The following is a 23235-nucleotide window of genomic DNA, read 5'->3' as shown; positions in this document are numbered from 1 at the left end:
TTTAGGTTAATAGATTTAATCAGATAAAATATTAAAGTTTGACATCACAGAACAGTTTTAGGTAAGAGTTCAATATATTAGGTTTGGCTCCGTCCAAAAGCTAACAGTTCCAAATTATATAACGAAAGATATATCTATTATATATATATATATATATATATTTTTTTTTTTTTTTAAAGTAGCATTCAATATGTGGAATCGTGAATATGGTCAATACCTCAGTATGTGTGTTTCCTGTGGGAAAGGAGGTATTGGTGGGTGCATCCAAATTTAAAAGTGGCAAAATACATTGTTTGGGGATCTCTAGGGAAGGGTCACATGTACTGTGTTTCTCTAAAGAACCTGATAAAGCCATAGCCTGGGATAATGATATATGATATTGTTATTTGGGTTTCAAATCCAGCCATAGAGCCTAAGGCAGTGTAGCACCAGTTTCTAAATAGTACAAGAAAAACCCTGAGAACCCAGGTGGAGGACAAAAAGGTAGCTTTAAGTGGGCTTCAGCAGAAGTGCTTTACATCCTTGTTCTACTTGCCCGACTAGTTCCATTAATGCTGAGTGTCTATTGGAATAATTCAGAGATTGGAGAGCCAGCCAGAAGATAATCTGAACTTCTTACACATGTTTCTGGGCCTCTGCTATACAGCATTTGCAGTCCATTATTTTCCCTTGATGCTGAGGTAAGAAGTGGAAACTGGAGACCCTGCCTTGCCCAATGAGTCGCGGTGGTCAGGCGACTGGGTCATTGTCAGACTACAGAGTCACTGGCAGCTTCCCCAGTGCGAGGGAGTGACAGATCTCATTGCATTTTTCTCCATGTTGGTCTCTCAGAAAGTACTTGATGCCTTGCTGATTGAAATTGGAAGCCGATTTTGGCTTTTGGAGAGAATGGATCTGAGGGTCTGTGAGGTAGGTCAGTCCTTTTCCATTGCCAGTTATCCAACCTTAAACACAAACAAAAAAACAGTAAAACACATATTTCTCATCGGAATCAGGATTTTTATTGTTTGTTTATACCCTCCGATTTTGAAGCTGACCCAAGCCAGCATACCATTCCACTCCTGTACTAATGCAAGAGGCCCAAACACACACATCTTCGGACACATCCACAGCCAAGTCACCTGATCTTTTCACACTAGCAGTCCACAGCACAAACAACAAAACTAAGTGCGGTATGCTAGGGGGCTCTGATGCAGCTCTCGCTATTAACCAGTGAGCTACAGGGGGACACTGTTGGGTGAGAAGCTGAGGAGCCCCAGGCTGACTGAAGAACATCCAAACCCAGCACTGTGGGGACTATAGGGCTCAGACTGGAGCGGCGCTGTGGGGACTATAGGGCCAGACTGGAGCGGCGCCGTGGGGACTAAAGGGCCCAGACTGGAGCGGTGCTGTGGGGACTATAGGGCCCAGACTGGAGCAGCGCTGTGGGGACTATAGGGCCCAACTTGCCCTCTGAGCAAAGAATTCCACTTGTTTATCCAGACACTAGACACTTTTAATACATGTAAAGGTAATCTTTTCAGCCAAGTCAGACATCAACATAACCTTACCTTGCAGGTCCACCACAATCTCCGTGCGGCCCGAGAACTCATAAGTAAAGTGTCCGAAGGCGATGCCGTAGTCCGTGGCTTTGTATTCCTTCACTACAGTCTTCTTGTTGTTCGTCAGCTTGACAAAATCACCCTGCATGTACGGCTCCACGCTGACACATCCCTTTATCATGTCGTCTTCAAGAATCTGAGGAGAAGAGGAGGAAGTAAAGGTTGGTAATTAACCGAAAACACCTTAAACCAACATACAGAGAATTTAACAGAGTTATGCATTTATAGTGCTGCTGATGACTACAGGAAAAACTATAGAGGCGTACCAGGAGGACCTCTGATGGGATGAAGTAAATCTGCATGGGCATCCTCTTCTCATACAGCCTCTTGTTAAACTCTGTGATATAGTACTGGGCCGTCATTTGTCTCTCTACGTCATTCAGGTGGTAATACAGCTCTTTCTCAGACTGATATTCTTTACCGACGTAGCTGAAGAAGAAACCAATCAAACATGTTTGTCAGTTATACCACAACCGCAACACTCGGTCAATAGAAATAGAAACAGTGACAATGCCTTTTATTAACTAATGTGAGGGCAGACCACCGAGAGAGCATTTCTAGTCTGCGTGAATAGTGCCAGTGCCAATCCATCCATCACATATACAGTGTAGATATACACCGATCAGCCATAACATTATGACCACTTGCCTAATATTGTATAGGTCCCCGTTTTGCCGCAAACAGCCCTGACCCGTCGAGGCATGGACTCCACTAGACCTCTGAAGGTGTGCTGTGGTATCTGGCACCAAGACGTTAGCAGCAGATCCTTTAAGTCCTGTAAGTTGCGAGGTGGGGCCTCCATGGATCGGACTTGTTTGGCCAGCACATCCCACAGATGCTCGATTGGATTGAGATCTGGGGAATTTGGAGGCCAAGTCAACACCTTGAACTCGTGATTCATCAGACCAGGCCACCTTCTTCCATTGCTCCGTGGTCCAGTTCTGATCCTCACGTGCCCATTGTAGGCGCTTTCGGCAGTGGACAGGGGTCAGCATGGGCACCCTGACTGGTCTGCGGCTACGCAGCCCCATACGCAACAAACTGCGATGCACTGTGTGTCCTGACACCTTTCTATCAGAACCAGCATTCACTTTTTCAGCTATTTGAGCTACAGTAGCTCGTCTGTTGGATCGGACCACACGGGCCAGCCTTCTCTCCCCATGTGCATCAGTGAGCCTTGGCTGCCCATGACCCTGTCGCCGGTTCACTGCTTTTCCTTCCTTGGACCACTTTTGATAGGTACTGACCACTGCAGACCGAGAACACCCAACAAGAGCTGCAGTTTTGGAGATGCTCTGACCCAGTCGTCTAGCCATCACAATTTGGCCCTTGTCAAAGTTGCTCAGATCCTTACGCTTGCCCATTTTTCCTGCTTCTAACACATCAACTTTGAGGACAAAAAGTTTACTTGCTGCCTAATAAATCCCACCCACTGACAGGTGCCATGATAATGAGATTATCAGTGTCATTCACTTCACCTGTCAGTGCTCATAATGTTATGGCTGATCGGTGTATATTCCAGATGAGAACAGTAGGAATGATATACAGCTCTCAAGAAAATTATGTTACGCTGAACACTGACATGACATTCCGTGTGAAAGAACCACAAGTCTTGCTAGGCAGGCGCTTAGGTGGCAAGTTACACCAATAGAACTGCTTCTAACTATGACATCTGCAGACATCTTGCAGGCCTAATGAGACACAAGGGTCTCTGTGTGAATATAAACAGATAAAGGTGATTGACACAAACTCTGGCTACAGCTCTAATTGAAATTAAATGTAATATTTATAGTATATGCAGGGATTTGAGAAGGTACAGGATATTATCAAAGTAAAGTTACAAGATGGGACGGGACAAACGAAATATGTACAGGACTAGATGGGACAGGTTTGTAATGGATGACTTCATGAGAGGGGACAGGAACATTTTTGACCGGACAGGACTGGAATTTTAGTCCTTTGTCATTGTCTAGTATGAATAGCCTTGAAAACCCAAATTCCCCCTACTTGCAGATCCTGAAGAATAGGAGAAAACCTTCAGAGATTACTTAAGACTCTCCTCAAACACTGGAGAACAGAGCTCAAATAACAGTTTAATCCTTATCTGATGTTTTCAGGCATTTGTTTTTATCAGCACTCAGAATGTGTGTGTGTGTGTGTGTGTGTGTGTGTGTGTGTGTGTGTGTGTGTGTGTGTATCTGGACTCTTGACAGAGCAGTTTCCATGCCTGGCCAGCATCTCCTCCTGATGTAAAAACTGGATCCAGAATGCAGTCCTCTGCTTGCCTTGCATCCCCATGGATGCTCCAATGTACACCTTGGTTTCCCTGGCTGTCCACAAGCCTGAGACCTTTGAGTACTTTAACTGAAGAGCACCTGGGAAAAAAGACAGGAAACTTATATATTACCTTCGACAGTGGGGAACTTTGGCCCATGAGGCTACAAGTCCAACGTGGACATAAAAGTCCAACAGTGAAGCAAATAAATGGTAAATAAGTTAGTTGAAGTGAAACAAAAATCCAGCAGCCTGCACCAGGGCTCACAGGGACTGATTTAAGGGTTGCACTGGTACACTTGCAATCCACTCCAGGACTAAATGGAACTCTGAGCCACCTGTAAATTACTTTTCTTTGTCACACTTTCTTATGCTTTCTTCATTCTTGCTTACTGTTTTTCTCACTGAAATACTGACTTTACAACCCTTCTGTAATACAGACCAAAGTGGATCGTTAAAATAACATTATTTTGATTTAAACAAGGTGGTAACGAAAGCCACACAAGCTGGACCTTACTGTAGGATTTCTTGAGTTTCCTGGGCTTGAACACTCCAGTTTTCTTCAGCCTCTCCAGGAGCCGGGCGTGTGTCACTCCCGACAGCAGCTCTTTGTAGTCCTCCTCCCCCAAGGTGCGCTCTCTCTCCATCTGCACTCGAGTCCAGCCAGGCATGAGCACGAAGGAGTCCCCACTCAAGCTTAACGCAGAGAGACCATCCGAATCAAGGAAGCTGGAGCGCAGGGACAACTTGAGAAAGGACGAGCTGGAGCTGAGGCTGCTGTCGAGGAACTGAGACACCTGGTCACCCTCGTCCTCCTCCGTGTCCTTCTCAAAAAAGCTCTGCTCTTCCACTGAACTGCCCGGTTTTAAGGCAGCCTTTGCGCTTGCACTCTCATTTGCCTTGGGACCTGTCTCTTGCTCCGTGGAAAGCTGTCTCGAGCTGCTCTTCCGCCACTGGTGGTCATTTGGTGTCTTCCAGGGCCCTGATGCATTCCTGTCGGGATCAAACTTGTCTACGTCATCCTCTTCGGTGTCCATTAGTTCAAAAGAGCTGGTGGAAAGGGACTTCTCTGTGCAATTCTGCCTCCCAGAGGGACTTGCAGCAGCGGTTGGGTCAGGTGGTTTACTGACAGTATCTCCAGCGTCTACAAGGGGACCCAGAAAATCATCAGCAGTGTCAGCCTCAGTATCGACAAAGTATTGTTCTGCCAGATTGTTATTGCCAGCGGATGCTTCGGGGCATTTATCAGATTCGGACGACTCCCGCCTCTCAGGAACCCTCCCCAGTGAAGTGTCTGTGCCTTCCTCAAAATCTCCAACCATTTCAAACGAGTGGTTTTCCTCCGATGAGAATGACACCCTTTTTTCGGTATGGTGCCCACTTGGGCTTGGCTTAACAACGCCTTTCTTATCTGTGTCCACTGGTGCTGCTCTTTCTCCAGCTGTGCTCCCAGCAGCCTTAGGGATGGAGGCAGGAGAAGTTGAAATTGACGGCTGACGAAGATCTGGGGATTTCAACCTAAGCTTGTCCATCGGCAAGGGACCACTTTCCCCGAGAACGTCTTCGCCGGGGTCGGTTGAACACTGCGTGTCAATCTTGTCCTCTTTTCCCTCGTGTGCCGAATCGCTGCTCTCTCTGTCCGCCAGGTCCTCCCAGCCAAAGGACGAGCCCCCCTCGGAGACCCGGAGCCACGAAGAGCCAGATCCCAGGCTCTCACTGAGGGAGGTGGAGGTGCTGCGCTTTCCTCCCGGTCTGTAGTTTTCAGGCCTCCTTGCAAACTCCCTCCGCTTGGACTCCGCTGAATCGTGACTCCCCCATGGAGGTGTGGAGGGCACAGCATTCTCCGTAGCGCACTCCGTCTCCAGGGCCTCGGTGGCCGTCTTCAAGGCAGTAATGCAGACTCCCAATGCGCCCCCAGTCCCGTGCTGGGGTTCTTTGCAGGACGTCTGGAAGGCCTCGCAGACAGACGTGTGGTACTGAGAGTATCTCTGAATGATGCTCTGGAAGATGCCCTGGCCAAACGCCACCTGGTTTTCTTGTGTTTGCTTGTAGCTGTCTGGGATGAAGGACTTCTCGTCCGAGTTGAGGAATTCTTGGACCTGCCAGATGGTTTTCAACCCCCTGATGAGCTTCATGATCTCCACAGACAACTTTTCTTTCACCTCGCCCACTGCCGAGCTGTAAGAGTACAGCTTCTCCATGGCCTCCTGGCACACCCTGTTGGCCTCAGTGATGCTCTCCTTGCTCACTCCCAGCCACTTGTGGGTGACCGTGAGGGAGAAAGCTGCCTTGACCAGAGTGTGCAGTTCTTGCTTACTGGTGACCACCTCCTCCTCCTTCTTTGTCAGCAGACCGATCTCAAAAGCCTCCTTGGCCCGGGTGAGATAGGAGGTTCTCTCTGCTGGAGGACAGGCCGTAGAGAAGCTGTAGGACAGAAGGCAGGTTCCTTGTGTGACCTGCAAAAATGATCCAAGAAAACATGAATCCAAAACATTAATAATTAGCAAGTCATATAGCCAGGCTTGCACCAGTCACAATAACAGATGGATCGTTCTCTTAAGAGGAAAGCAGCTCAATATATGGTATGAGGAAGACATTCAAGTGCAGTTCAAATCTGTCATTGTATTTTTTTGGCATTTTTTTTTCTTTACACCCTCCAAAGCTGAAATGAGCAATTCATAAATCATCCAGACTTACTGCCACAGCTCTTGTGCTTGATGTGGAAGAGATATAGGTGGCCAACACACACACACACTTTCAGTCCAGCCTTTAAGGTGCAGGGTAGAGCATTGTAGGGAGGACTGATACAGCTCTTGGCAAGAACACTGCAGAACTCACAGGGACATGGCCAGACAAGGGGGGTGCTGTTGTATAGCCAGCCGAGGAAAGCACGGCAGACTGAAGCCCACCCAACACCGGCAGTGCTCTGTAGGGAATCTGTTACCTACCGCGTTTGTCAGGACGTACAGAGCAGCAAACTGGCTATAGATCACAGCCAGCTTGGCGGCTTCAGCAGCAGACAGCAGTCTGTGGCCCTGCTCCTTCATAAAACTCTAGGGAACAAAGAGACGGAACAAAGCTTGCATTTCCAGGTCTCTCATATGGGTTTCAGTTGTGTGACTGCATGTATTCCTGACTGAGTGAATTACAGTGGGGGAAAAAAGTATTTGACCCCCTGCTGATTTTGTACATTTGCCCACTGACAAAGAAATGATCAGTCTATAATTTTAATGGTAGGTGTATTTTAGCAGTGAGAGACAGAATAACAACAACAAAATCCAGAAAAATGCATTTCCAAAAAGTTATACATTGATTTGCATGTTAATGAGGGAAATAAGTATTTGACGTTTCTTGTAGTTGGCCACCAGGTCACACATCTCAGGAGGGATTTTGTCCCACTCCTCTTTGCAGATCCTCTCCAAGTCATTAAGGTTTCAAGGCTGACGTTTGGCAACTCGAACCTTCAGCTCCCTCCACAGATTTTCTATGGGATTAAGGTCTGGAGACTGGCTAGGCCACTCCAGGACCTTAATGTGCTTCTTCTTGAGCCACTCCTTTGTTGCCTTGGCTGTGTGTTTTGGGTCATTGTCATGCTGGAATACCCATCCACGACCCATTTTCAATGCCCTGGCTGAGGGAAGGAGGTTCTCACCCAAGATTTGATGGTACATGGCCCCGTCCATCGTCCATTTGATGCGGTGCAGTTGTCCTGTCCCCTTAGCAGAAAAACACCCCCAAAGCATAATGTTTCTACCTCCATGTTTGACGGTGGGGATGGTGTTCTTGGGGTCATTCCTCCTCCTCCAAACACGGCGAGTTGAGTTGATTCCAAAGAGCTTGATTTTCGTCTCATCTGACCACAACACTTTCACCCAGTTCTCCTCTGAATCATTCAGATGTTAATTGGCAAACTTCAGACGGGCCTGTACATGTGCTTTCTTGAGCAGGGGGACCTTGCGGGCGCTGCAGGATTTCAGTCCTTCACGGTGTAGTGTATTACCAATTGTTTTCTTGGTGACTATGGTCCCAGCTGCCTTGAGATCATTAACAAGATCCTCCTGTGTAGTTCTGGGCTGATTCCTCACCGTTCTCATGATCATTGAAACTCCACGAGGTGAGATCTTGCATGGAGCCCCAGACCGAGGGAGACAGTTATTTTGTGTTTCTTCCATTTGCGAATAATCGCACCAACTGTTGTCACCTTCTCACCAAGCTGCTTGGCGATGGTCTTGTAGCCCATTCCAGCCTTGTGTAGGTGTACAATCTTGTCCCTGACATCCTTGGACAGCTCTTTGGTCTTGGCCATGGTGGAGAGTTTGGAATCTGATTGATTGATTGCTTCTGTGGACAGGTGTCTTTTATACAGGTAACGAGCTGAGATTAGGAGCGCTCCCTTTAAGAGAGTGCTCCTAATCTCAGCTCGTTACCTGTATAAAAGACACCTGGGAGCCAGAAATCTTGCTGATTGATAGGGGATCAAATACTTATTTCCCTCATTAACATGCAAATCAATTTATAACTTTTTTGAAATGCGTTTTTCTGGATTTTTTTGCTGTTATTCTGTCTTTCACTGGGACTACAGACACTACAATGAACATTTTGTAGTGTTATAGGAATATAGCAATGACTACCATTTTTAAACTACCTGCCCAGGCCAAATATTAGGATGAGAGTAGAAGTGAAATACAGGTCAGTTATGTAAGAATTCATGGACCTTCACCAACATCATACCAACTTACCAGGTCAACATGAGGGCTTGTCTTTAGTGCCTCATATTCTGTATCATTCATTGAGGCCAGGATGTTGGCTAACAGTCCCAGAGATGTCCCGATGCCCTACAATGAAACACACGATCCAGAGGTCAACTAAAATTTTCCTTTGGGGCAGGAAAAGTTGGAATAAAATCCTTGGTTGTTTTCTTTACAACAGGATCACTTTTAAGATGAATTTCATGTGTGAGATCCATGATGACAGTGATTGATTTCTCTCTGTATTGGCATGTGCTTACTCAGAAAATGAGATTATACTTCTCAAGGGGTTTATGAATAAAATATGGCGTTGAATGATGTGTTCAACATGACTCCATTTTGGTCCACCGTACTGTGAAAAACACTCTGTAGAACAATGAGGTCATCAGTCTACAGATGCAGTGATCCAAATAGCACAACTTTACTTGAGAAGCAATTTGTACTTTTGTGTGGCACTTGTGTTTCTCAACAAAAATGACACTTTTGAACCTTCTTGTCTGGTTGAGGTAGTGCATAAAATCCAACAAGAGAAGCCAATATCAGTTCGGCCGCCTCCCGCCACAATCCTGGGGAAAGATAAGACACCCGCAAAGTCAGTTCTGACGAGCAGAAAAACAGCATCCCACTACCAGTATAAAAATGCTATTAAGTTTCCATGGGAGAAAAGACTAGATTAATTATGTAAAGTTAAGACTATGAGAGATGTACAGCTTAGTTACACAAGAATTTGAATATTTTTCCAACAATATAAATATGGTAAGAAAAACTGATTTCAGAAGGAATCCGGCTTGTGATTCGTAATTTAATTAATTAATAATTACATGTGGTATAATAAGAGAAATTGTTGCACGTGGAACAGTGTCCTTTCTCTGAATAAGTCTTCTGAATGTATTTAAATGTGAGTTCTTGTGAATGTACAGTAGAAGTTATAACTCTAGATCCCCTTCAATGGATGTTCCATCACTAAAATCACCTTTTCACACTAAATAAGAAATTCATATTCTAAGAAATATGCAGCTAGTTGTTAGTTTCACCGGTGCTTCCATCCTCATTTCATGATCTTACCGAGTTTCTGCAAAATCTGCCCCCTGATTTGAGTGCTGACGGCCTGTACGAGGACCCTGTCGCTGTCCTGATGGTAAACCCAAGACCCTGCAGCAACGACACAGAGCGGGGCTTCAAACCAGTGGTCTGTTGTCTCCAAAGAACACCTTCTCTAATGGTAATACAACATTTTACATCGGTGTCACAAGCTCATAACACCACCAAACGTACCTGTTGCTCCGCTGTTATTGATCAGGCTGCTCAGAATATACTCAGCTTTCTGTAATTTACCTGCAGAAATATAATAGATACTGTATTTATTACACTATATCAGAGGAGGTCTTGATTGGTCAAAGAAGAAAGGTAAAAAGGGAGAGGCATAAACAGTCACAGGTGAATTCTTACAATCTCAGTGTTCAATGAAGACACTCCTGTAGACCAGATCAAACAGACTACTAAGTAATTAAGAACATAAGAAAGTATCCAAACGAGATTAGGGCATTCGCCCCATCGTTTGGTGTCCATTAATAACGAAGTGATCCAAGGATCCTATCCAGTCTATTTTTAAATGTTCCCAAATTGTCGCTTCTACCACATCGCTGGGGAGTTTGTTCCAGATTGTGATGCCTCTCTGTGTGAAGAAGTGAGTCCTGTTTTCTGTCTTGAATGCCTTGAAGCCCAATTTCCATTTGTGTCCCCGGGTGCGTGTGTCCCTGCTGATCTGGAAAAGCTCCTCTGGTTTGATGTGGTCGACGCCTTTCATGATTTTGAAGACTTGGATCAAGTCCCCACGTAGTCTCCTCTGTTCCAGGGTGAAAAGGTTCAGTTCCTCAGTCTCTCAGTAGGACATTCCCTTCAGACCTGGAATAAGTCTGGTTGCTCTCCTCTGAACTGCCTCTAGAGCAGCGATATCTTTCTTGAAGTGTGGAGCCCAGAACTGTATTGTCACATTAGCTATTGGCTAAATATGAAATACAATTATGACTGGTCTGGAATTTATATGTTTATCTTATCATAGATAAACATTAGTATATCTCATATCATATAAACATATATTATCTTAAATAGATTATATTTAAGTAGAATATTTATATAAAGCATCATAACAAAAAAAGGGGATCAATTTAAGAAAAACAGGTATTTCTCCCCAAAAAAACACACAAAAGACTGAATTTTGTGAGACTTTTTGAATCTTTTTAATTAATTATTGGAGAATATTTAAAAATAGTTTTTCAGATTCCTTTACTCTCTAGATCCCTTTCAATGGAGTGGCTTGACTGAGGTTCGTGACTGTAAACCCAGTTGTTGGGTGACCCGTCTGGGTTTCAGACATGCATCACCTGTGTTGACGGAGAGCCGAGCCTGGCGGAGGACGAGCTGGGGGGCCAGGGGGGTGCCAGGGTGCAGCCTGTGCAGGGCTTTGGCAATCTGGAGGAGTTTGCTGGAGGCATCGACCCAGTACAGGAAGCGGTCAACCAGGAACACCACAGAGGCGGCCGAGACAGATTCCCCAGCCAAGATGGACGCTTTCATAAAGGCCTGCAGCGGGAACAACATAGGAACACATAGGATCAGCTTCAATTAAACAAAATGCTAGTTCACAGATTATTATAAACATAGATAAATATATCTGGCTGGTTGTGGCTGAAAGTATTCACTGAACAAAATAGTCCTATAGTGCTAAAGGACTGAATAATGGGGTTGGTTAATGCCGGATAAATGCATTACCGCAACCCAGGTAAAACATTTTGTGCTGGACATATTTTTGAGTTTATTTGTTGTGTGTTCACCTTACGATAACGTTGCCACAAGGCACATTGGTCAGCTTACAGTCAGTCCACCCTACTCAGTGATACCAAGTTTGGTGGCAGGGTTGTCGGCTCCTACCAGTAGCTCTGGGAGCCGCTCACTGATCATATCTTTGAGGTTGGTCTTGTCCTCCTGGGCCAGGGACTGCTTGTACTGCCACTTCTCGGGCACGAACGGCCACTTCATCTCCACGGCCTCCTGCAGCAGACCCTGCAGCTCAGCTGAGAGGGACTCTGGCATGGAGCAAAGGTCAACATCAGAACGCCTCCTGCACTGCACTGCATCCCTCTGTGGCCAAGGGACGGTAAAAGCCTGCTCTGTAGCAGCCCTTAACGAGGTAGTGAGAGACTGAATTAACTGTCACCACGACTGCTAATGTCAGCTGCTCAGACCCGAGCCAGCATATGTCGCTAAGCACAGCAGATACTAGGATGACATATAAGAAGGTTATCTGCTAAAAAATATTATTATAATAATAACTGCAGAATCTCATCCAGTTATTTCTTGAATGAAATCAGAAAGTGAGTTTCAACCACAATGTGGCTGTGTAGCTCATTCTAGACACCAAGGATTGTCTAAACAAAAGCTGATGTGGATTTCCACTTTTGTCCTGCTGGCAAGGGAGAAGAGGAATTGTTCCCAAATGTTAATGTTTTCAGGTTTTATTAGTCTCTCTTACTCCCCCTCTCTCTCTCGTCAGGTCAATCAATTTCCCTCATTTCCACCCACAGAGTGCTGATGGTGGGCAGCTGTGCAGTCTCCCAGAACATACCATACAATGTGTATTAATGTCATGGATTTAACACTAGATAAATATCTCCATGATCAATACTTGCTCCAAAGCTACGTTTGATTTGACTCTTCTCACATCATAGGAGTTGGTTGTGGCGCCTGGCCTATCCTAAATACAAACATTATTTACAGATTTACTAAGTGATGGTCACATTAATGTTCCAGTACATTTGAAATCCAGATTACAACTGGGGACTGCTAAACTGAATCCAGCTGTAGAGTCACAGCACTTTGAGAAACTTTGAGGCAACAGATTAAATCAATGTAAACGATCTAACCATCACAGCGTTGACTGACTGACTGACTGACCTCGGCACCGCTGATATCCCTCCTGGTATTCCCCTGGAGCCCCAGCCGCCCCTGCCAGCACCGCGCCCCTGCACTCCTCCAGCATCACTACCACCTCCTGACTGTTCATCCTGCCTCCTCCACCTCACAGTTCAGCTCTCCCTACTCCCCCAGCTGGATTCTGGATGCTCACTGCAGGACTGTTAGTGGATCATCTCCAGGAAAGGCATGGAGCCAGGAGACTGGAAAGGATAGGACGATCCAAGCACAAGGACTAAGCTGCACCACCTAGGGAACAAGCAGACAAGGTTGATTAACTTTCAGTGCCACCTGAAGCAGAGATGCTGATATCATACAAACTACAGTTTACATGAGTGCTTTTCAGTCCTGGAGGGCAGAAGTGTTTTGTTCTGGTTTTTGTTCCAACCCTGCTGCCAATTAAACAATTATCTGAATTAATGTAACACTTCACTCCAGTTTTATGGGGACAATATCTTGAGCAATTACTGCATTTGACGTTATCAGCTGTAAAAATAAAATGTAAAAATCTTAAATAAGCCTGTGAAAATATTTAAATTAATTAAATAACTGGGAGTTCTTGTTGGGACAAAAATCAGAAGATACGGTTACCCTCAGGGACCACAATTTGATTATATGATGTGACGTTTTCACACATAAACTTTTGTTTGTTTGGTTTTTGCTTACATGAGGAACCAGTTAAAGTTGTGACGTCAGTTTCAACAGATTTGTTTAACAAAATATGAGACTGCAGTTGGCTGGGTAGGAATTATGCTTTTCACATGTACAGTGTCAAAATACCTCTTCCAAAACACCGTGATAATATGTAACACTGCAATTGTTTTATTTTATCCTTTGAAGCAAATCTGGTCATTTTTATGTTCTGAAATGCTTTCTTTCATAATGTGTTGAGAGTAACACTGCCATCTGCTGCTCATAAAGGAAATACCCCTTATTAAGAATAAATTTTAACTTTTTCCACAGATCTTATATTAGACGTGATATGAATATAAAAGGTAAACACATTCAAAAGGGGTTGATTCCAAGTAGGTTCCCGGATAATTATTTACATATATACTATACTTATCAAACGTTATGATATAATCTGTAATTCCCCAATAGAGCTAGAATAGAGCACACACAATCCACTGCTTTAGTATATTTAATAGACTCATGAGAAAAGGGGAAACAAAACTTTTTTAATGCATTCAATAGGTCTACATTTAATTATATGTCCTTCTGTATGACTCAAATTAAATACATGCACTTCAGTGGACGATCAGTACATTTCTGTGACCGGAAACGTTACGCACTATATATATATATATATATATATATATATATCCCCATCACTCTTAAACGTCCATGAATAATAACACTTTGAACTAATTTGTACTCACGTTGTTGATCTTCCAACTTCAGATTTCCTTTTTCCTGGATAGGCGGGACATTGGAACTCATTGGATAAGGTAAACCAATCAGAAACAGGCATTTATTGATTGACATCTGTAGAGGGGCTCGCTACACAAGGGTGTGATCCTGCTTTCCTACAGTTGTTTAAAATCAGAAATAATCATTTAAAATACATAGATTTTATATTGGTTTCACTTAGAAAACATAATTAATTATATTTAAAAATAATAATGTTTTTTTTTTTTTTTTTTTTTTTTTTTTTATATATATAAGACCATAATATTAAATGCGCATTTAATGCAAAGGAAATGGCTGTAAGTGATTAAACTGGGAATTGCCATGACCTCGCCGAGGCCGGCAGTATGGCACTCGCATTTAAGACTATTGTGCTAAAGAATAGCAATTCATAGATGAAACCAGGGCTGACCATCCCTGATCTTTTAAAGCCACATAAGTACTTACAGACCCAGTCAATATTTAAACGTCGTGGCCAGCAACTCAGATAATGCCAACTGGGAAACGATCCTCTGAAGGAATGTATGGAAATGTATCGGAAACTGGTGGAGGCTTTCTCTGCGAGACCTTGAACCATGGACACAAGAGCAACACTTCTATGGATGTACAGAACAGATTCTATATACATGGTTATATTTTATTTTCAGTACTTAATACATTCTATGTGTAGTTTGCCATCTAAATATTTGTGCTTGTAACCATATTATATACCGATCAACCGTAACATTATGAGCACTGACAGGTGAAGTGAATAACACTGATAATCTCGTTATCATGGCACCTGTCAGTGGGTGGAATATATTAGACAGCAAGTGAACATTTTGTCCTCAAAGTTGATGTGTTAGAAGCAGGAAAAATGGGCAAGCGTAAGGATCTGAGTGACTTTGACAAGGGCCAAATTGTGATGGCTAGACGACTGGGTCAGAGCATCTCCAAAACTGCAGCTCTTGTGGGGTGTTCCCGGTCTGCAGTGGTCAGTACCTATCAAAAGTGGTCCAAGGAAGGAAAAGCGGTGAACCGGTCAAAGGGTCATGGGCGGCCAAGGCTCACTGATGCACGTGGGGAGCGAAGGCTGGCCCGTGTGGTCCGATCCAACAGACGAGCTACTGTAGCTCAAATTGCTGAAAAGGTTAATGCTGGTTCTAATAGAAAGGTGTCAGAACACACAGTGCATCGCAGTTTGTTGCGTATGGGGCTGCGTAGCCACAGACCAGTCAGGGTGCCCATGCCGACCCCTGTCCACTGCCGAAAGCGCCTACAATGGGCACGTGAGCATCAGAACTGGACCATGGAGTAATGGAACAAGGTGGCCTGGTCTGATGAATCACGAGTTCAAGGTGTTGACTTGGCCTCCAAATTCCCCAGATCTCAATCCAATCGAGCATCTGTGGGATGTGCTGGACAAACAAGTCCGATCCATAGAGGCCCCACCTCGCAACTTACAGGACTTAAAGGATCTGCTGCTGACGTCTTGGTGCCAGATACCACAGCACACCTTCAGAGGTCTAGTGGAGTCCATGCCTCGACGGGTCAGGGCTGTTTTGCGGCAAAAGGGGGACCTACACTATATTAGGCAAGTGGTCATAATGTTATGGCTGATCGGTGTATATCTAGATACGCGCTTTAATCATATGTCAAAGAGCTGTATTATAGTGCAGCAATATTCTGCATTGAACCGAGCTCTGCCTAGCAAGAAAATACATACAAAAACAAATTAAACATTTAAAACAAAGTCTGTATTGCATCTCAGCCAAACCATATGCTTTATAATATTTGTAAGTTGATCAAATGGAGTAGTCACATCAGTGGACATCTGAGGGCAAAGAACAAACGAAATGTAATTAAATCATGACATCTGCCAATATAGCTCCACAAAGGGACTCTTACAGGTAGTGACGTCAGCTGGTTCTTGGACAGGTTCAGGGTTTCCATCTGTGTCCACTGTTTGACGCACAGAGGGAGCTCAGATATCTGGCTGTCACTCAGATTGAGGTGTTTCAGGCTGGTCAGAGTGTGAAGGCACTCGGGCACTCGGGCAGGACATTATGTTATGCAGCACATGCTTTCTTTGACACAGGAACAAGACTTCAAAAAACTACATACTATTATTATTGCATCCTATACTGTCTGCTACGACTCTTAAATGAGCTAAAAGGTTGTGCTAATACAGCTACAATGAGTTGTTTTCCTACCAGAAATACATAAGTATTAACTTTGGACCAAAATAAATCACAATCTTCATCCACCACCAAACAAAAAAAGAGTACTTCATGGCTGGTTTGCAATAGTTAGAAGGATGAATCCTTGTTAAAAAGAAAAAGCCTCCATGAAGTACTTAAATAAGAATTGACGACTGGTTTTCATTTAGTCCCAAGTGTAGTGGTGAACATTTTATATCATTGTACACAAGAATCAGTTTATGGTGTGTTTACAGTAGAAACTCAAAATCCTCAAAATAGAGCCTCACAATAAATATTTCAAAAGGGTCCAGCTAGAATGAGATACTTGAGTTGAGAACATTAATGTGAAAAAGGCTAGTGGCACAAAACTGCTCTTTCCGTAAATAACTAGTGATACCATTTTTAAAAAGCCAAGAAAATAGATAAATAAAATCAACTGGCAACTGACTGACTAGATTAGAGAGACCCTCGAGGCTGGTTTGCAAATTGCTCTCAGTCCACTGTGTGTTTCTCAAGTGGAGAGTCTGGAGAGCAACCATGGAAGACAGCTCTCTGTAAAGAAAAACACACATGCAAAAAACAGAACACAAAAGTAATCCAGAATGCATCTGATTAGTTACAATCTAGATCAAAAAGGTATTTTTTCTCAGTCATGATCACAATTATTTGAGCACAAGTTAATCACCTGCACTGAAACAAAATATTATAATATTTATGTAAATTAGCAGATACTTTATCAAAGGTGAAACATGTTTTTTCCCCAGACACTGACATGCAATGTACTACAGAATACATTAGTCTTTCTTCGAGAGTTCATATGACTAGATAGCATCGAGGAGGTTCTATAAAAGCATGACATTTTGGTCTGACATAAGTATACAGGATGTTTTTTTTTTTTTTTATAAGTTGCAACAGACAGACACAGGAGAGTACAGGTGAGAGGCAGCCATCTTATTGTTTTCCTAGTTTCAGACCAGCTGTAAGAACTGGTCAATCAGCCCATGAGAGAGATGGTGTGCACGCCAAAACCTAGGAGAGTTGAGACCTTAGAGCAGGACAGTGTAGAGAACTGCTGGGTTACAGTAGGTCGTAACCGCAGAAAAGGGCGCGCACAACCCTTAGAGACACTCCAAGAGCTAGAATTGCCCAACAGGTTACAGCTGCTGGACACTGAGTTGGACAGTGACAGCTCAGAGGGTGATGAGAGGGCAGTTGAGCACCAGAGTACCAAGGTGCCCACTCCCCCCCAGAAGAGGGATGTAGTTATAGTAGGAGACTCAATTCTTAGAGGTGTAGATTACACAGTGTGTTCTAGTGATAAGGAGACCAGCATGGTATCTTGCCTGCCTGGTGCTCAGGTTTCAGATCTCCCTAAACTAGTAGACGGGCTACTAGCCAAAGCCGGGGGGAATCCACTGGTCATGGTCCACATTGGAACCAATGACATAGGAAAAGGTAGGACAGAATCCGTACAGACTGTACGGTCTACATCTAAACAGAAGGGGGACTAACGCATTGGGAGAGCGTATGTGCAGAGTAATTGAGAATCTTTTAAACTATAATTACACTATGGGAGGAATATAACTGGAAGAAGTAATGCATGAGAAAGATATAGGAGTCTATATGGTGAAGCAATAAAAAAGGCATAAGTATATTGAGGCAAAGAGTATATTGTCAAAAGTGTAGAATTGAGAACAAGGGCAGTAATGTTCAGACTGTACAATGCACTAGTTAGAGCTCATCTGGATACTGTGGACAGTTCTGGGCTCCACACTTCAAGAAAGACATCGCTGCTCTAGAGGCAGTTCAGAGGAGAGCAACCAGACTTATTCCAGGTCTAAAGGGAAAGTCCTACTGAGAGACTGAGGAACTGAACCTTTTCACCCTGGAACAGAGGAGACTACGTGGGGACTTGATCCAAGTCTTCAAAATCATGAAAGGCGTCGACCACATCAAACCAGAGGAGCTTTTCCAGATCAGCAGGGACACACACACCCGGGGACACAAATGGAAATTGGGCTTCAAGGCATTCAAGACAGAAAACAGGAGACACTTCTTTACACAGAGAGGCGTCACACTCTGGAACAAAGCTGAAAATTTGGGAACATTTAAAAATGGAGTGGATATGATCATTGGATCACTCAGTTATTTATGATAACTTAATCTCATTCCGGTGCTTACTCAAGACACATCTTTTCAGACAGTACTTATAATATTAGTCCTTTTAACCCCCGTTAGATAGCACTTCACAGAGTTTTATTATGCTTCTTGCGTTTTTGATTGTTTCCTCCTTGCTCCCTTTCCAGTAGCCCTTGACTGTGACTCTACATCTTGACAGCACTTAGCTTTCACCATCCAGGATGTAGGACCTCACTTACTGTACTTGCCTGTGTAAATTGTAAGTTGTAAAATGTATTATATTTCGAATTGCTATGTTTTATGTAAATTGAATTTGTAATGATTGATGCCTTTACTGAACTGTATTTTTGCACTTTGTTTTGCATGTTGTAAGTCGCCCTGGATAAGTGCGTCTGCCAAGAAAAAAAAAAAAAAATAATAATAATAATAATAATAATAATATTATTATTATTATTATTATTAATAATAATAATAATAATAATAATAATGGACACCAAATGAGCACGATGGTGAATGGCCTCCTCTCATTTGTACACTTTCTTATGTTCTTATTATCACACAGACTTACAAAATAAAGTCAGACATTTCAGTTTTGCTATGTACACTTCTTCAAAGGAGAGATTTAAACAGTGATCATCACCAACACAGAAATTATTATACCAGGAAGACAATCTCCCACTTCTTTCATCAAACAACCAAGTCTGCCTCTTACCTGAGCTGTGCGCCCATCAGAGGATTGTTGCTGAAAATCAAGGTCTGCAAATGAACCAGTTGACTCTGAGGGAGCAGGCTGTCCAGCTTATTGTCGCTCAATCCAGGTACAGCAAGTCTGTGAGGTTACTGAACAGCTCGTCTTGGATGTTGTCTATGCTGATAGATGAAGAAAGCGATTTTCTACACACCTGAAGAACATCTACGCAAAGTGAGCACTAAGATATAGGACTAGTGTTACTCCAGACTGGTAGGCGTTCCTCTTTCCCACAGCCTTTTTCCAGCTGTAGCTGAGCCGACTCGTAAACATTTACCATAGCTCCTGCATGTTGGAGTGACTACAACACAATGTGAGATGAGGTGTCAATCAGATACAATAGAGTAACACTATCTAACATGATAAATGTTGCATTCAAGTCACAAAGCTGTAAAGATGAAGAATAAGATCTGAGTCCCAGTCAGGATAATGCCTTCTCAAGATCTGAGAGTTGTAGTTTATTTAAGGATTTCCTTCATAACCTGGCAACGTGATACGGTCACATGGTCTCACCTGTTGTGATTGAGGTTCACAAGCTGCATCTTCTTGGCGTTCTCTAGGTCCTGAAGGATCTCATTCAGCTGGTTGTAGCTGAGATCCTAACAGAAAATATAAATCCATAAATAACAATAATAGGACATGTATACTTCATGTAACACCTAATTTAATCTCTCTCATGTACAAGAAACACACAGGTATAATCAGCCCCTGCTGCTACAATTCGTAAAATAGTCTCCTAAAACAAATGTAAACGCTCTCATCTTTCTTTAGCAGGTTATCAGATGACATCTGCATGAGTAGATGAGGATAAAAACACAGCAGGCAACTCAGAACTGACTTCATGGTAAGAACAATATTGTAATAATAATAATAATGTTTTGCTTTTGCCAGTTAATGTTCTTCTATAGCATTCCTGAAAGGGTTTATCTGTACTATCCAGAAGCACTGACATGATGCTTCATGCCTATAAGTCATGAGATTCAGAATAAGACTGCAGAACTGGGACTGAAAAGCTCTGGAATCCAATATGAACAGCAGAGCTTTTATCCCCGGCTGAGGAACCGAGACCGAAATGTATTTCTGTGAAATAGTCAATAGGAAAATAAAAACAGGGCATTTATTTTAAATTACATGTACAATGTACATATTTGAATGAACAATTAATGGGGATTCTCTGAGGGGTCTTTCTTCAACCCACCCCCCCCCAAGTCACAAAGGCAAATATTTACATACCAGCACTGAGAGCTGAAAAATATCAGCTGGAACTCCTGAGTTCTCCAGATTGTTATCTTTGGCTACAATCTCCTTAAGTGTGAGAAAAACAACACAATTTGATTGGTTTTGCATATGTCACGGGCGGGGCGTGATTGGCCTTTAGCGTTAATTGATCACTTATTATTTATTTACTTATTATCACTCTTTTCATTTAATTATTGTGTTGTGCACTGTGTTTATTATTCACGATTGTTTTATTTACGAAGTGTGTTGTTTTTACTTCCTTATTGTTTCTATTTTGATGGTTAATTTGGTAATTGGGTTATTGGTTTCATTAATTGTTTTGTTGCCAAGCGCAAGCTGCTGGACCACATTCCCACATGGACTAACCTGCACGTTTTCTCATTGGTCGCTTTTACCTGTGCCCCTATTTCTCTATTTAGTATTTAAGCCCAGGGAAATGGTCATTCAGGGAAGATTAATGGACTACTGAGCAGGACATGTGGTGGGTGGACTGGGTGAGCAGTGAATGGCGAAGATTTCTCCAAGCGCGGATTATAAAGGACGCTTTGGAAATGACGCACACTGGATTGCTGGAGGTGACCGCGCAGGCTACGGAGCGTTAAGTAGCCGGTTGTATTTCTTTAGACGGGAATAATTGGAAAAGAGAAGCCACACACTGTCGACGTTGAACTTTCTTTATTAAGACTTTGAGATCTCCTCTGCCGGTGTACCTTGTGGAGAGGGTTCCCTGTCCTGGGGTGAGACTTCCCTGCTGGGATTTATTTTTCGGTCCTTGTGATGCAGACTGGTGACTGTGGGATAGAAAAGACATCCATTAATCCTATTTGAATTCATGCAATTTGAGACTTGATGATGTTTCTACCTGCAGTTGTTGGGGTCCCAGTTGGCCGACGTGTTTCCTCCGAGGGGAAGGGGGAGTATTCGGTGTGGTGTCGCCTATTGTGAACAGAAGAAACTTCAAAACCTTGTTGCTTTCTGTCATGGTCCCCTAGCACTCCCCCTGTATCCCCACTAGGGGCCGCCATTTCCCTGCTCTCATCCCTCAGTCTGTTTACATTCCGGACACCCTTTTCCGATCTGCGCCTCCCAAGCCTGGTCCCTGCTCCTTAATCCCCTCCCTGCCCTCGGCCTGTTTTCCTGCCGTCTGTGCGCCTGATCCCACGACCGCCCTTGTTTGCCCCGCTTTGCTGTTTTCCGACCATCCTGCGATGCAGCACTGCACTGGGGTCCCCTGTTCCCGAGCCCCCGCGGGTAATCGTGACACGTTCTGTATTTTATATTAGGAACTTGGGTTTTATTTATTCTATTCAGTCTTTTTTCTCTTTCTGGGTAGGGTTTTTAGTGTGTTGTGCCCATTTCATTCAAGGCATTTTAATAGGTTTCAGAATTGCATCTATGCCAAACTCCTAAGGTTCTGCGCTAGTACACGGACGAACACGAACACGGACAGCAGCAGCAGTTTGTGGTCGTGCTCTTGTTGCGCAGATTTCCGCAGTTGTGCACAGGTCTGCAGAAATACAATGATCCCGTACGGTCGCGTTCCTGAAGTGCAAATGTCCGCAGTCATGCGCAGATCTGCGCTGCTCCACCAATGGGATCATTGTATTTCTGCAGATCTGTGCACAACTGCGGAAATCTGCGCAACAAGAGCACGACCACAAACTGCTGCTGCTGTCCGTGTTCGTGTCGGACAAACACACAAAGCGCGGAGAAAAGAGGATGAGTGTGAAGACATGGCCGTGAGAGCTGCAGCTGAGCGACACGCAGCTCCTCCATCCCACAGTGTGAGCAGCAGTGTAGGGCCGATGTTTAGCGCAGACCTGGTCAATTACAGATGCTAATTGTTATTTGAAAATATAATTTCCCCTGTATTACAGTATCTTTAAATAACCTGCGCCGAAACAATCATTGGTATTTGAATTATTTTAATAAATACGTATGCAAATATTATTCTTCTGTCATGTTTATTTTCTCTTCTTCACCAGCTCGGCTCTCATTGGCTGCTGATGACGTCATTCTCCTCGGCGCTGATCGAGTCGTAAATATGAAACCGGTTTAATAAACTCAGCGGCTCCGACCGGCTTACGATCAGAGCGGAGGCAGCGGCGCATCAGCCCGTCTCTCACTGCACGAATGCAGGCTGCCTGTCTGACGATCAGTGCCGATCTGTGAGGGCCTAATCGGGCTCAAATCGGCTTAGAATCGTGTAGTGTGACCCCAGCATTAAAATAAAATATATATATATAACTACAGTAATTCAATGTTTACCATTTTCCAAAAGGGTCTTATTTAGGGGACAGGAGATAAAACTGTATATATACACACATTTCAGCAGGGCCGTGCACAGACATTTTGGGGGGCAGGAGCTCAAGCCCGAAAAAAGGGCACCATGGGGGGTTGAGGTTGTGTGGCTGGAGCCAATAAATCCAATCCAATAAATCCACCTTGGAAATCTCACGGAAAAAGGGCCCAGGTTGAGCCTTACCTGTGCACGTGCCTGCATTTCACCATGAAGCATGTGAAGAAGAGTGTATAAGGGTAGAGAAACATAACGGTATAGAAAGTAAACTAGTAACTAGTGTTGGAATCAATGTTCTTAGGGAGAAATGATAAAGCTACTTGTGAGTCTCTTTGTAAATACATGTGATGATGAAAGGGGGGAGCAATTGCCACTGTCACGTGACCACACCACCCCTATTTTATTCCAGTGAGGAGGGGGATCTCACTATTCCCCATGCAGCTCCCCGCACAGGCTTTAGCAAGATCCCAATGCACACACCACAGAGTAAAAACTCAGAGTTACACAAGTTTATTACAATGAGTGCCAGGCAAAGTCCGCCGGGCTAGAGGCCCTATTACGGACAATAAAAGTGATTAAAACCGCCTTTAATAATAGGCGATTGCACTAGCAATCTTAATATATATAT

The 23235-nt window shown here is 43.7% G+C and overlaps 1 protein-coding gene across 3 annotated transcripts; it reads right to left on the bottom strand.

The window, feature by feature from the left end:
• On the bottom strand, nt 1–14033 carry alpk1 (alpha-kinase 1). Of its 3 annotated transcripts, XM_066711660.1 has the most exons (14): nt 13975–14033; nt 12578–12844; nt 11555–11709; nt 11008–11206; nt 9899–9958; nt 9689–9775; nt 9113–9189; nt 8615–8710; nt 6824–6928; nt 4393–6331; nt 3829–3976; nt 1868–2030; nt 1551–1737; nt 1–944 (listed from the first exon to the last, which is right to left on the bottom strand). In XM_066711660.1, the coding sequence occupies exons 2-14, from the start codon at nt 12684–12686 to the stop codon at nt 754–756; spliced, it is 3516 nt and encodes a 1171-aa protein (XP_066567757.1). In that variant the 5' UTR covers nt 12687–12844; nt 13975–14033; the 3' UTR covers nt 1–753. The 3 variants fall into 3 exon arrangements, with proteins under 3 accessions (XP_066567757.1, XP_066567768.1, XP_066567776.1); XM_066711671.1 differs by lacking the exons at nt 11555–11709; nt 13975–14033 and having other exon boundaries at nt 12578–12657; XM_066711679.1 differs by lacking the exons at nt 11555–11709; nt 12578–12844; nt 13975–14033 and adding an exon at nt 11458–11546.
• Between the last annotated feature and the right edge of the window lie 9202 nt (nt 14034–23235).

Source organism: Amia ocellicauda, chromosome 1 (genome assembly GCF_036373705.1).
Source record: "Amia ocellicauda isolate fAmiCal2 chromosome 1, fAmiCal2.hap1, whole genome shotgun sequence".
Classification (NCBI taxonomy): Eukaryota; Metazoa; Chordata; class Actinopteri; order Amiiformes; family Amiidae; genus Amia; species Amia ocellicauda.
This window is presented reverse-complemented; position numbering and strand designations above follow the sequence as displayed.

Bases quoted from the DNA above. Each gene is read 5' to 3' on its own strand.
- alpk1 (XM_066711660.1), bottom strand. From the start codon at position 12,686: ATGAACAGTCAGGAGGTGGTAGTGATGCTGGAGGAGTGCAGGGGCGCG. The intron at 11,710-12,577 runs GTCAGTCAGTCA...GCTCCATGCCAG, and splicing joins GGGATATCAGCGGTGCCGAG to AGTCCCTCTCAGCTGAGCTG. The intron at 9,959-11,007 runs GTGATGCATGTC...ATATTTCTGCAG, and splicing joins TCGGCTCTCCGTCAACACAG to GTAAATTACAGAAAGCTGAG.